The sequence below is a fragment of the Danio aesculapii genome, chromosome 22 (genome assembly GCF_903798145.1).
Source record: "Danio aesculapii chromosome 22, fDanAes4.1, whole genome shotgun sequence".
NCBI lineage: Eukaryota > Metazoa > Chordata > Actinopteri > Cypriniformes > Danionidae > Danio > Danio aesculapii.
In genome coordinates this window covers 24,199,244-24,211,327 of record NC_079456.1, presented here as the reverse complement: position 1 = coordinate 24,211,327, position 12,084 = coordinate 24,199,244, and the positions used below count along the sequence as shown (strand labels likewise).

The window sequence follows — 12,084 nt, the reverse complement described above, 5'->3', positions numbered from 1 at the left end:
TTTGTCATTAAAATAAAGTTATAGTAAGGTGTTTTAAGCTATTTTATCTTGAAAGACTGGCACAAATATTCAGACTCTCGTCATACTTGGGCATCTTGGCATGTCATCTGTTTTATTTTGCTGACCAGCTCTCATAATCCATGGTAAAACTGTCACATTGCACAGCATGGAGAGACTCGACTTCACTGTAGGCAAAAATTAAATTAGCTGATTAACGTTATATACGTTATAACATCAGTAATATTGAGTACGATGATCTTCGCGAATGACTAGATTAAATGCATTTAGTAGCAAATCTTACTGAACAAATCTTTGATTCAAAGGAATCGGTTAAAGAAGTGATTCATTTAGTAATAGAATCACTTGCTGCCACCTGGTGGTCACTACAAAATAATTCGCTCCATGCTGTGCAATGTGGGTCCATCAATGTACCCGCGTATAAGTTTTTCCCGTTTTCATCAGCTGTTCCTCAGTTTTGCAACGTTTGATTTTAATTTAAAAAGACGTTTACGTAAATAACTAGAAAAGTTCGCTCTATGTAAGCAAAGATCATAGAATCACCAAGAGGCGACACTCTAGTGCAATTTGGAAAACAGCTACTATATGGCGCGGCGGCCATTTTGGAATGAAAACTTCAACAGAACAACAGCATATTATAAGTCTGTAAAATTAACAATTAAAAGTGCTGATGATTGTCATAGTAAGTTTTGTATGGTCGTCTTTCAGGTTGTATCTCAGCTTTAATGCTCTTTTTAAATAAACAAATAAAAAACAAAGCAGCTGCTGGCCATCACAGCAATAAGATCCAATGGACAGCTGATCGCTTTCACTCCAAAATGGCGGAATCCGGGGCTTTTGCTGGGCCCTGCTGTTGCAACGGAACGTTCTATTGAGTGTCGCCTCTGGGTCATTCTTAGCTCTTTAATGGAAGCAACGCAACTCACGTGGGGTAGGTCACGTGATCATGACAAAATGGCCGATGTAGTACGTCCGAGTTCCATTCATACTGCTCACATTTTTCTACATTCGAATGCAGTACACCGTGAGTAGAAGTCGATTTCGGATGCAGCCACGGACTTTCCTCTTTATCTCCCATTCAGTTTTTTATATCCTGTCCTTCATCTGAATTTGGCGAGTCACCAGAAGCACGTGACTGAAAACAACCTATTAGATCAGTGTTTGAGCTAAAAGCAGCTTGAAACAAGAATTTGGCTCCTATCATGAATTTATCATTAAGCGAACACGCTCGTCTTTATAACACAACTGTCTTATTATTATTGATCAATTAATTAACATTGACAAGCAATGGGCCAAGTGGGCATGGGTTTGAACTGGGAACACAAATATGGGTCCTGCATGTCATATTTATGGGTCAAGTGGGCATAAGTTTGATCTGGGAACAAATACATGGGTCTTAAATGGCATATTTATGGGCCAAGTGGACATGGGTTTGCTCTGGGAACAAATATATGGGTCTTAAATGGCATATTTATGGGCTAAGTGGACATGGGTTTGAACTGGGAATGCATATCTGGGTCTTAAATGGCATATTTATGGGCCTAGTGGGCATGAGTTTGAACTGGAAATGCATATATGGGTCCTGCATGGCATATTTATGGGCAAAGTGGCATTGGGTTTGAACTGGAAATGCATATATGGGTCCTGCCTGGCATAATTATAGGCAAAGTGGCATTGGGTTTGATCTGGGAACCCACATATAGGTCCTGCATAGCATATTTATGGGCAAAGTAGCATTGGGTTTGTACTGGGAAAGCATATATGGGTCCTATTTATGGGCTGAGTGGGGATGGCCGGATGTGTTTGATCTGGGAACCCATATATGGGTCCTACATCCCAGGCGGCTGGCTGCATGGCGGGGTCGGCGGTTGCCATTCTCAGCCCGATGGGGCCTGCCCTCCGCAGCTGTGGGGGGCTCTGGCGGTGGGCTTTGTCTGTCACCATCTGGGTGGAAGCATGTCCATCTCTGTGGTGTGGTGGTAGAGTACATGCCCTGGGGTTGCTGCTGCTGGCCAGAGTACTGGGTTTCCTGGCCTTCCTGGGATACGTGTAGAGGTATAGAGTTATGACAGTCCATTTTATTTTTTAAAGGTGTTATGCATTGATTAGTCATCATTTAGTACTAGTGTTCCTATAAGTTCAGGTTAGTTATAATGTGTTGATGCCCATCATTTCAACCTGTATGTCCTGGCGAGTGACGCTGGGGGCAATATGTGAGCCGCAGGAGGTTTCATGCATTCATGAAGAAGTCACACTGCAAATACTAAAATACTGGCTACGTCCGATACCGCCTACTACCCAGTGGGTACTGCATTTGAATTTAAACGTACTACTCGGCCGTTAGAAAAGTACGCTCTATACAGTATGAATGTGAAAAGTATGAATGGAATTCAAACGTACTACATCCACCATTTTGTCATGGTCAAGTGACCTACAATGCGTCGCTTTACTCCCATTCATGCATGGGATGCGCACTTCAGAATCTCGCCAGAAGTAGTAAGTCATCCGGGTACTTCTCGCATACTGATTTTTGAGTTCTATGAATTCGGACATACTACTCTGCTCGCATACTGATTTTAGCGTACTGTATAGTATGGAAGTGTGTGGTTTCGGATGCAGCCACTGTCCACAGTATCTTCTCATTGTCTGTGTTTGTTTATATTACAGGTAAGATGGATGATGTGGCATCGAATGTTATGTTTAGTCTGTGTTTAACAGTGTAAATAATGTGTTTGAGGGTCGTATATGTATGTTTATATGGATAAAACAACCGCATCAGCGTACTCGTGGCAGAAATACAGTCGGGCTCGCGCAAGTGAAGGCCGCCAACGCCTGTCAATGGAGATCGAGGTGACAGAGGCCGCGCTAATTATATCAATATAATATACATATAAATATGATATACATATAGATTAACATAACGTTTATTTAGTGGGAGTTTACAGTTTGATACAGTCCTGTGGGTTAATTCAGTTTCATAATGTAATGTCAAATGTTAGAAAGTATTTAAATAATAAGAGTAATTTAATACTGAATAGTTAGTTACTGTATTTATTGTTTATGCAGTAAGAGTTTAATAACTACTATTGATCTGTGGTAATGTACATTGTTTTGTGGAGAAATACAGTGACTTATAGTGTCTGTTCATTGCCATTGTATATTTTTGTGTTTGAGTATTTCTGTGTTTATTGATCACACATTCATGGTCACACTGCCAGCACTGAAACACTGTTCAGTCTCTTTTTATTGTCTGTGTTTGTTTATATTACAGATTGTGCAGTGTGACAACAATAAAAACATATTATGGTGCCACCAGAAATCTCTGCCTCTTCTGTGTGTGCATACAGTTACGCTTGCACTATCACACATAACTGAATACTCTTCACCCCTCATATTCTGCATGGTGACACTATTCCTGCGTGTCCTGGTAAATGTATAAAGGCAAGGCAAGTTTATTTGTATAGCACAATTCATGTTACAAAACAATTCAAAGTGCTTTACATAAAACATTAAAAGCATTAAAAAAGTAAAAGAATATGAAGCATAATTTCTGTGAGTGTAAACCGTGTACATTGATGGCTACTCTTATTTAGCTTTTTTGTGTGTTATACATATCTGTATTTGTGGACTTATGCATGAGTGTATGAACTTTTTGTGCCATGTTTTGTTGTTCAATGTATCATGAGTGTATTAGAGATTTTTTTTTTAAATGTATTTTTTAGTTTTTTTTAGTAATGTTGTGACATTGTTTTATAAAGATCATTTTTCTTGTTCAATTTAATATATTTCTTGCAGTTCAAAGCATCAAGTGTCTTGTATTTTTCTTCCTTTTTGTTTTTCTTAGATTGTTTCCTTAAACCATTTGGCATGGTTGGGCTTAAATAGGCCTTGCATGAATTGCCTAGTTAGGACCAACATAAGATACTTACAGAGCCCACTTTAAGCCCATATGGGCATTCACGGTTGAATCCTGGTGCCTACTTTAAACACCTTTAGGCAGGTGGGGCCCAAATGGGTCTGACATGAATTACCCAGTTAAGACCCTTTACCGGTCCCCCTAAAAGCCCATCTGGGCCATCACAGCTGGCCCTGAAATGGATCCCGGGTACAAGCCCACTTTAAACCCCTTCAGACTGGTGGGGTCTAAATGGGTCTGACATGTATTGCCCGGTTAACACTCTTACAGATCCCACTTAAAACCCATCTGGGCAATCACAGCTGGTCCCGAAGTGGATCCCGGGTGCAAGCCTACTTTAAATCCCTTCAGACTGGTGGGCCCCAAATGGATCTGACATGTATTGCCCGGTTAAGACCCACATAAGACCCTTACAGATCCCACTTAAAACCCATCTGGGTATCCATAGCTGGTCCCCGTCTGGATTCCGAGTGCAAGCCCACTTTAAACCCTTTATGCAGGTGGGGTCCAAATGGGTCTTTCATGAATTGCCCGGTTAAAACCCACATAAGACCCTTACAGATCCCACTTAAAACCCATCTTAAAACCCTAGCTTGCATGGTTCGGGATCTATAGAGCTGCACATCGTTGGATCTGATCTTCAGTGTTTGGACTCTCAGTAGTGATTATTAAACCACACTGAACTGAGCTAAACTGAACTGAACTTAAACACTACAAACTGAACTACACTGTTCCTATTTACTGTGACCTTTTATGTGAAGCTGCTTTGACACAATCTACATTGTATAAGCGCTATACAAATAAAGGTGAACTGAATTGAATTGAATCTGAGTATCCATGGCTGGCTCATCCTGGGTGCAAACCCACTTTAAACCCCTTTGGGCAAGTGGTGGCCAAATGGGTTTGGCATGAATTGCCCAGTTAGGACCCATGCAGTACCCTTACAGGTCCCACTTTTAGTACGTCTGGGCTTCCATGGCTGGCCCCAATGTGGATCCCGGGTGCAAGCCCATAATGGGGCCCACATTTGCCACCCATGAAGCCGTCTTCTGGGCCCCACATGTCATTGCTGGCTGGGAGGTTTCTGAACCGACGGCTGACGAGGCCCGTCATAACCAGCAGTTTTTATCCATATTAACCACATATAAGTTACAGTTTATATCACTATTTAACACAAGAGCTTTTCTAACAAATAGAAACATTACCTGACGACACAAAATATTTCAGTAATAAGCTTTCCACAATGTAATAACGTAATGAATATAACACAAGTTACCTGAATGTATGAAGGAGCTGAAACGGCGGACTTCTCCGTTTAAAAAAAAAAACATCACTCTCGAGGCTCTTCCTCAGTCCACCAATAGGAATGCAAGGACACATTGAGAGTGTTGCATGAATGTAGACATCTGCCCGTCATTCAGTTGTGTAATTGGGTTTTATTTTATTTTCATTTATTTTTTTAATTATTCCTATAAGAGTTGTTTGATCTGTTTTCATTCAGTCATTTTCTTTCAGCTTACTGCCACAGCAGATTGAACCGCCAAGTTATCCAGCATATGTTTTATGCAGCGGATGCCCTTCCAGCTGCAACCTATCACTGGGAAACATTCATACACTAATAAATAAAAAATATATAAACAATCTGAAGTTCCTATAATCCACAATATAAACCTGTGTGTGTGTTGATATATTGGTGTTATGTAAAACAAATCTTCAAACATACATTACACACATTGACATGTTTATCATGTGATTTTACACAGGATATGTAAATGAATGCTTGTTAATTAATGACAGGTGTGTTTGATCAAAGTTGCAGCTGAACTCTGCAGTAAGGCACATCTCCAGGAATCAGGTTGAGCACCGCTGTTCTAAAAAGTAACATTAAATTCACATCAAAGTCTATCAGACGAGTAACTGTTAGATTTATGCCCAATCACAGATCTTCTGCTTCTTCTCTTTCCATAACTCTGATGCTAAATGTTTCCAATTAGGATGTTTTGTCCATTTTTTGGATCAACATGACATCCAAATGAGAAAAAAAACAACAAATACAGAGAAAGTGTTCGACATTGTTAAAAATATACTCACAAAAAATGATGCTAAATCAAGTTTTCTCACATATTTTATTTATTTTTGTGAGTGTGTGTGTGCTCATGATCTTCTTCATTGGCTTTTGTTTTCCTCGTTCTGCACTTGCATTTCCTAATGTTGCCAGTAGTCTCATTGAAATCAGGCAGGCTTAAAGGGTAAGATGACCCAAAATGAATCACCTGACTTTGATTGCAGGGGTTTTGTGTCAAATACCTCTACATTTATATACTGTAACTTCATTTAGATATTTTAGATGAAATCTGAGAGCTCCCTCATCCTCCATAGACAACAATCGTCTCAACTCTTTCAAAGTCCAGAAAGGTACCAAACAACATCCACCAAACAGATCACATGCCTTCAGTGGTTCAAACAGAATATTATCAATCTAGGAGAATCATTTATTCAGCAGTTTTCTTCTCCTCAGTGTCAGTATATTGAGCGTGTTTATGAGCACTGTGCAGTGACGTATACTCCAGATGTCCACGCGCGACTTCCTCTTTTTGATGTTAAAGCACAGGCACATCTGAGGTAATACGTCAGAGACGCGACCAAGCACGACACATGAACACACACCCTACTGACACTGAGGAGGAGAAACTGTTGAATAAAGTCTTTATAAATGTGCATTTTCTCATGACTTGATAATATTTTAAATGATCCACTGAAGACGTGTTCTGTGTGAGGAGATTTACCGTACCTTTCTGGACCCTGAATGAGTTGGGACAGTTACTGTCTGTGGAGGATGAGGGTTTCCGGTCAAATACCTCATACATTTATACACAGTAACTTCAGATTTCAGTCAGTATGAGGTATTCGACACGGAATATATTTGAAACATTCATGAGTCACATTAGAGAGAAGTCAACTCCCCCTTCCACTGATTGGATAGAGCAGCAGTCAGTCTAGTGCAACAATGATGATGCTTGAGCCCACCCTGATTTACACGAGACCACTGGCAGAGTGAGGAAACACAAGGCTTTGATGAAGATTTCTGCTGTTGAGAAGTTGTTCTTCCTCTTCTTTCTTCTTTTGATGGTTTCAGCTGTTGAGAAGGAGGATAACAGAGCTGGAGAGAGCCTTTCTTCCTTTAATTAGTCTAGAGCCTCTGTTTAACTGGTTCTGCTTTCTTTACAGCTCTTGGAGGTGGGCTGCATCAGCTTTCTTCCAGTCTGCAATAACGACATGATAAAACTTAGCCACACGTTTGAAATCAATGATACAGTATTTGATGATCAAGACAACAGGAACAGGTATGTAGTGCTGCTTCTGTACATCACTTACTATAACCACAGGAGGAGCGAGTGCTATCGCCAGCCTTTTTTGTCTTCTGTATTGTCTCCGTTCTTCCCTCTTTTGCTCCATCAAGGTTTTCCCGTTTTGTCTTTTTCAGTGAAGTAAAGAAAGCAATAGTCAGATTATCAAGAGCTTTTAAATGGCCACTGCAATAATATTTCAACAGAATTTGAACACTTCTGATCCTCAGTAGGTTCATAAAGAAAAGTATTTTTATATCTTACTGGATCTGGAGATCTTTCAAGCACTGCTTCACTTTTGTTGGGAGCTCGTGGAACTGGCAGGCGTCCAAACAGCGATTCTCCAATGCTTTCTCCTTTAAATTAGTGTCAGCATAGTGGAGCATCCCTCCAGACGCCTCAAAGACCTCTGAGATCCTCTCTGTTATAAGTTTGTTCTGGTGAGAGAAAAAGTCGTGTTTGAGCTCAGTTGTACAGTCTGTTATGACATTTGGATGAGTGTGAGGGTTTGACAGCTTTACTGGGTCACGTTCTGCACTTACTGTGATTTTCCAGGAAGCGTCCTGTTTCTGCCGCTGTATTTTTTTCAGCTGCTTTTCCTCCAGGGCTTCTCTGATGTGGCGATCATGAGCATTATTGCGGTTTTGCAGGGGATCCATCTTCTTTTCACTGCACAAAACCACATAAGACAAAAACACAGAGGTCAAACACTTACTGTGTCTTCTGTTCCCAAAGACTGAGAAGAAATCAGACAAGACACATACAGATTTTCCTTTCTGGCCTCGTAGTGCTTGAGGGCCTTCAATGTTTCATATCTTTCCTCCATCATTAACATCAAATTCCGGACGTTATCAGAGCTGGTCTCCTGCTTTTCCTCTTCTTCAATTTTGGTCTTCTCTCTTCTCTCATTCTCATCTCTCCAGGCCTTTGCTGCAGCTTCCATTCTCTCTTTAACAGAGATTCTTCTGAAAGAGATCACAGTAACAGAGAAGATTAAAAATCACAGTATGAGAAGCAGCGTCTGCACTTTTAGAATGTGTAAAAACCAAACAGAATCAATTGTGCACATAGGCATGATGGTATTATATTGTCTTGACATCAGCATCTGGCAATCAGAACATATTAATGACTATTTAATGACCAAAAGTGTGGCTTAAACATTTATCAAAGTCAAAAGCCATTATTGTTATATTTCCTGAACTGTTCAATTTCTACTTTAATTTCACTGTTATAAAATATAAAGAATGCAAATAATCATTATTAATAAACATAAAACATTCAAATATTCAATAGAGTGATGTGTAATACAGGATTGTAGTGATGTAATGTACAGTGATGTTAAATACTTACGTTTGCTGGAGCTGTGGTTGGCCGGAGACTTCCTCACGGATTATTTTCTGATCCTGCTGTTGGTGAGAAATAAACATGTTAATGCTGTATTATCATTATCAATGCAGGTTTAAGAATGACTGATGATATTTATACAAACACATTTAACGCTATGATTGTCTACTCACAGTGCCTTCTGCCTGCCTTCTCAGCGGTGGTCGTGGCTGGAGTTTAGACAAATCTCCAGGAGTCGCCTGACCTCTCGGCGTGAGAGAACAGGGTCTCAACTGACGAAATGTGCTACTAGCCTTGTCTTTTCTGAAAGAGATCACAGTAACATGATGATTATGAATCCCAGTATGAGAAGCAGCGTCTGCACTTTTAGCATGTGCAGAAACAGAAAAACATCAATTGTGCACATATTAATGACTATTTAATGACCTCAAAAGTGTGGCTTAAACATTTATCAAAGTCAAAAGTCATTATTGTTATGTGCATATTTCCTGAATTGTTTAATATTTACTTTATTTATACTGTTATAAAATATAAATGCAAAGCAATAATTATTAATAAACATAAAACATTCAGATAGACAATAGAGCAGTGTTTCCCAACCCTTTTCCTGAAGGCACACCAACAGTACATATTTTGGATGTCTCCCTTACCTGACTAATTAACTTCAGGTTTAGGAGTCTCTTCTTATGTTCTAATTAGGTGATTCAGGTGTGTTTGATTAGGGAGACATTGAAAATGTGTACTGTTGGTGTGCCTTCAGGAACAGGGTTGGGAAACACTGCAATAGAGTGATGTGTAATACAGAGCGCTAGGCGATTAATCCAAAAGTAATCGAAATCAACATTAAGAGCTTATAATCAATCTAATTTTTCCAGGTCAGTTTTTTTCAATTATCTACCGCATGTGGAGTCACGTGACCCTGCTGTGTTATGGCTGATTTATACATCTGCGTCGAGTGCACAGTTATGGTCCAGCGCAGCCTTCACACGGCCGCATACCTGTTCACCTTTTAAAAAATGTAACTATACTTGGCACGTTTGCACTACATTGACGATGATTGAAAGCTGCGCCAGAGATGCCTTGAGACGGCATATTTTCCATTACATTCAAATGATTATTTACACTAAAATATTTGTTTACAGAAGATTCAAGAAATGCAGTTTAAAACATTATTTACAGGATATAGAAGAGTTGTTTTATCTAGAAGAGATGCTGCTTATTTTCTACTTTTAACATGAAAAACACTGAAAATAATTTATTTTGTTTCCAAAAGTTCAAGTTATTTATTTTCACTTTTTATAAGAAAAAAGTGACTGTTGGTTTTAGTCAGTGTGTGTTTTAATTTCAGTTGTTCAACTTTGAGGTTCAGTCAGGGGCGGACTGGGACAGCATTTTCAATCGGGAAAATTTATTGAAGGTCGAGCCACAGTGAATAGCAGGGGGGAGGGGGAGCACGATAATCATGAAAAATGGGGGGGACGGCAGGCCAGAATCACGGTGGCAGGCCAGATAGACCATCAGGCCACCGGCAAATGTCCCGGTGCTCCCTGTGGCCAATCTGCTCCTTTGTTCAGTAAATAATCATAGATAGTAGATAGTGTATGTTTCCTTCAATTATTTTAAAATCTAATGATGCACCCTTCATTCAGAAATGACTTACTTCAATATGTGAGCATATTTACTGTACTGTAACTGTCTTTGAGGGCAAAAAAATAAAATAATCGTTCTTTAATCGTAATCGAGTTAAAATGTTCAATTAATCGAGATTTAGATTTTAGGCTAAATCGCCCTGCCCTATAATACAGGATTGTAGTGATGTAATGTACAGTGATGTTAAATACTTACGTTTGCTGGAGCTGTGGTTGGCCGGAGACTTCCTCACGGATTATTTTCTGATCCTGCTGTTGGTGAGAAATAAACATGTTAATGCTGTATTATCATTATCAATGCAGGTTTAAGAATGACTGATGATATTTATACAAACACATTTAACGCTATGATTGTCTACTCACAGTGCCTTCTGCCTGCCTTCTCAGCGGTGGTCGTGGCTGGAGTTTAGACAAATCTCCAGGAGTCGCCTGACCTCTCGGCGTGAGAGAACAGGGTCTCAACTGACGAAATGTGCTACTAGCCTTGTCTTTTCTGAAAGAGATCACAGTAACATGATGATTATGAATCACAGTATGAGAAGCAGCGTCTGCACTTTTAGCATGTGCAGAAACAGAAAGACATACATTTTGTTAAATAAACATACATTAAATGAAACTGGACAACGTAAAGGGTTATTTTACCCACAAATGAAAATGAGATTTTGTCTTTAAACTGCTGCTGTCTATGGAGGATGAGGGAGCTCGCAGATTTCACCTAAAATATCTTAATCTGTGCTCTGAAGATAAACAAAGGTCTGCTTATATAAATATGACATGAGGGTGAGGAATTAATCAAATGTTTCTGTTTTAGGGGGGTGAACTAACCCTTTAGTGACCACAGAAAGTGTGACTTAAACATTGAACAGTCCAAAGCCATTATTGTTACATGCATAGTTCCTGTACAATCACATTTTTACTTCACTTTTTACTCTGAGTACTTTTATATGACATAAATCAAGTATAATACAAATATACAATAGTGTGATATGAAATAGAGGAACGTAGTGATGTTCTGTACATTGATGTAAAAGTACTTACGTTTGCTGGAGCTGCAGTTGGCTGGAGAATGACGAGAGGTTCTCATTCACTCCTATTGTTTTCTTATACTGCTGTGGTCTTTTAGGCAGTAGTCGTGGCTGGAGATTGGACAATTCTCCAGGAGTCGCCTGCCCTCTCGGACTGAGAGAACCGGGTCTCGACTGTTGAAGTGTCCTACTAGCCTTGTAGAGAGAGAGAGAAAGAGAGGACAAATTACAGACAGGAAGAAAAATATTCTTCATGATAAACATATAATAGAAAACCTGTAATATGTTGTAAACAGAAAATAATATTGAATTAAACTGGAAGAATAAAAACACACAACATTTACTTACCGATCTGTCACGGCGTTGCTGTTCAATCTTCTCTGATATTTTGGCTTTCATGCCACTTTGTACCTTCTCGTAATAGACAGCTTCAGGGCCGGAGTACCATCCTTCCTCTGGCTCCCCAGGTTGCGGACACATACGTAGTCCTGCAAACCAACATCTCATTATTTTAAACTTTAATGTGGTTCCTACAATTGAACATGTTAACTACACAAGAAATGTGTTTTGAATTCAGTTGAGATTGTTTGAACAGCTCACCTTTGTCTCTGCTATACCAAACTACTCTTGGTGTGTCAACAAACTCGAGTTCTTTGGGGTTGGGGGCCGTCTCCAGCTGCTGTTGGTGATAAAAAGAAAACAAATGATATTATAATTATAAATACAGGTTTGTTTTAAAATGACATGATGTTTAAACTTATTGTGGTAGAATATACATTAGCTTC

The 12,084-nt window shown here is 39.5% G+C and overlaps 1 protein-coding gene and 1 long non-coding RNA gene across 2 annotated transcripts in view; one reads left to right on the top strand and one right to left on the bottom strand.

Annotated features, from left to right (window-relative positions):
* Positions 1–3,277, top strand: part of LOC130216645 (uncharacterized) — a 32,763-nt gene extending 29,486 nt beyond the window's left edge. The window contains exon 5 of the long non-coding RNA XR_008835817.1: positions 2,686–3,277. This is a non-coding gene — a long non-coding RNA (uncharacterized LOC130216645). The remainder of the gene's footprint in view (positions 1–2,685) is intronic.
* Positions 3,278–6,776: 3,499 nt separating this feature from the next.
* On the bottom strand, positions 6,777–11,151 carry LOC130215752 (golgin subfamily A member 6-like protein 6). The gene is made up of 10 exons (XM_056447602.1): positions 11,132–11,151; positions 10,638–10,767; positions 10,471–10,526; positions 8,799–8,928; positions 8,632–8,687; positions 8,046–8,246; positions 7,824–7,950; positions 7,546–7,718; positions 7,310–7,409; positions 6,777–7,197 (listed from the first exon to the last, which is right to left on the bottom strand). The coding sequence occupies exons 1-10, from the start codon at positions 11,149–11,151 to the stop codon at positions 7,138–7,140; spliced, it is 1,053 nt and encodes a 350-aa protein (XP_056303577.1). The 3' UTR covers positions 6,777–7,137.
* Positions 11,152–12,084: the final 933 nt, after the last annotated feature.

What these genes read in the sequence shown, in the direction of transcription:
- LOC130215752 (XM_056447602.1), bottom strand. Translation starts at nt 11,151, where the DNA reads ATGGCTTTGGACTGTTCAAT. An exon ending in GAAGGCAGGCAGAAGGCACT is followed by an intron (nt 10,527 to 10,637) that starts GTGAGTAGACAA and finishes TCTCACCAACAG; the next exon opens with CAGGATCAGAAAATAATCCG. An exon ending in CAACCACAGCTCCAGCAAAC is followed by an intron (nt 8,247 to 8,631) that starts GTAAGTATTTAA and finishes GATCTCTTTCAG; the next exon opens with AAGAATCTCTGTTAAAGAGA.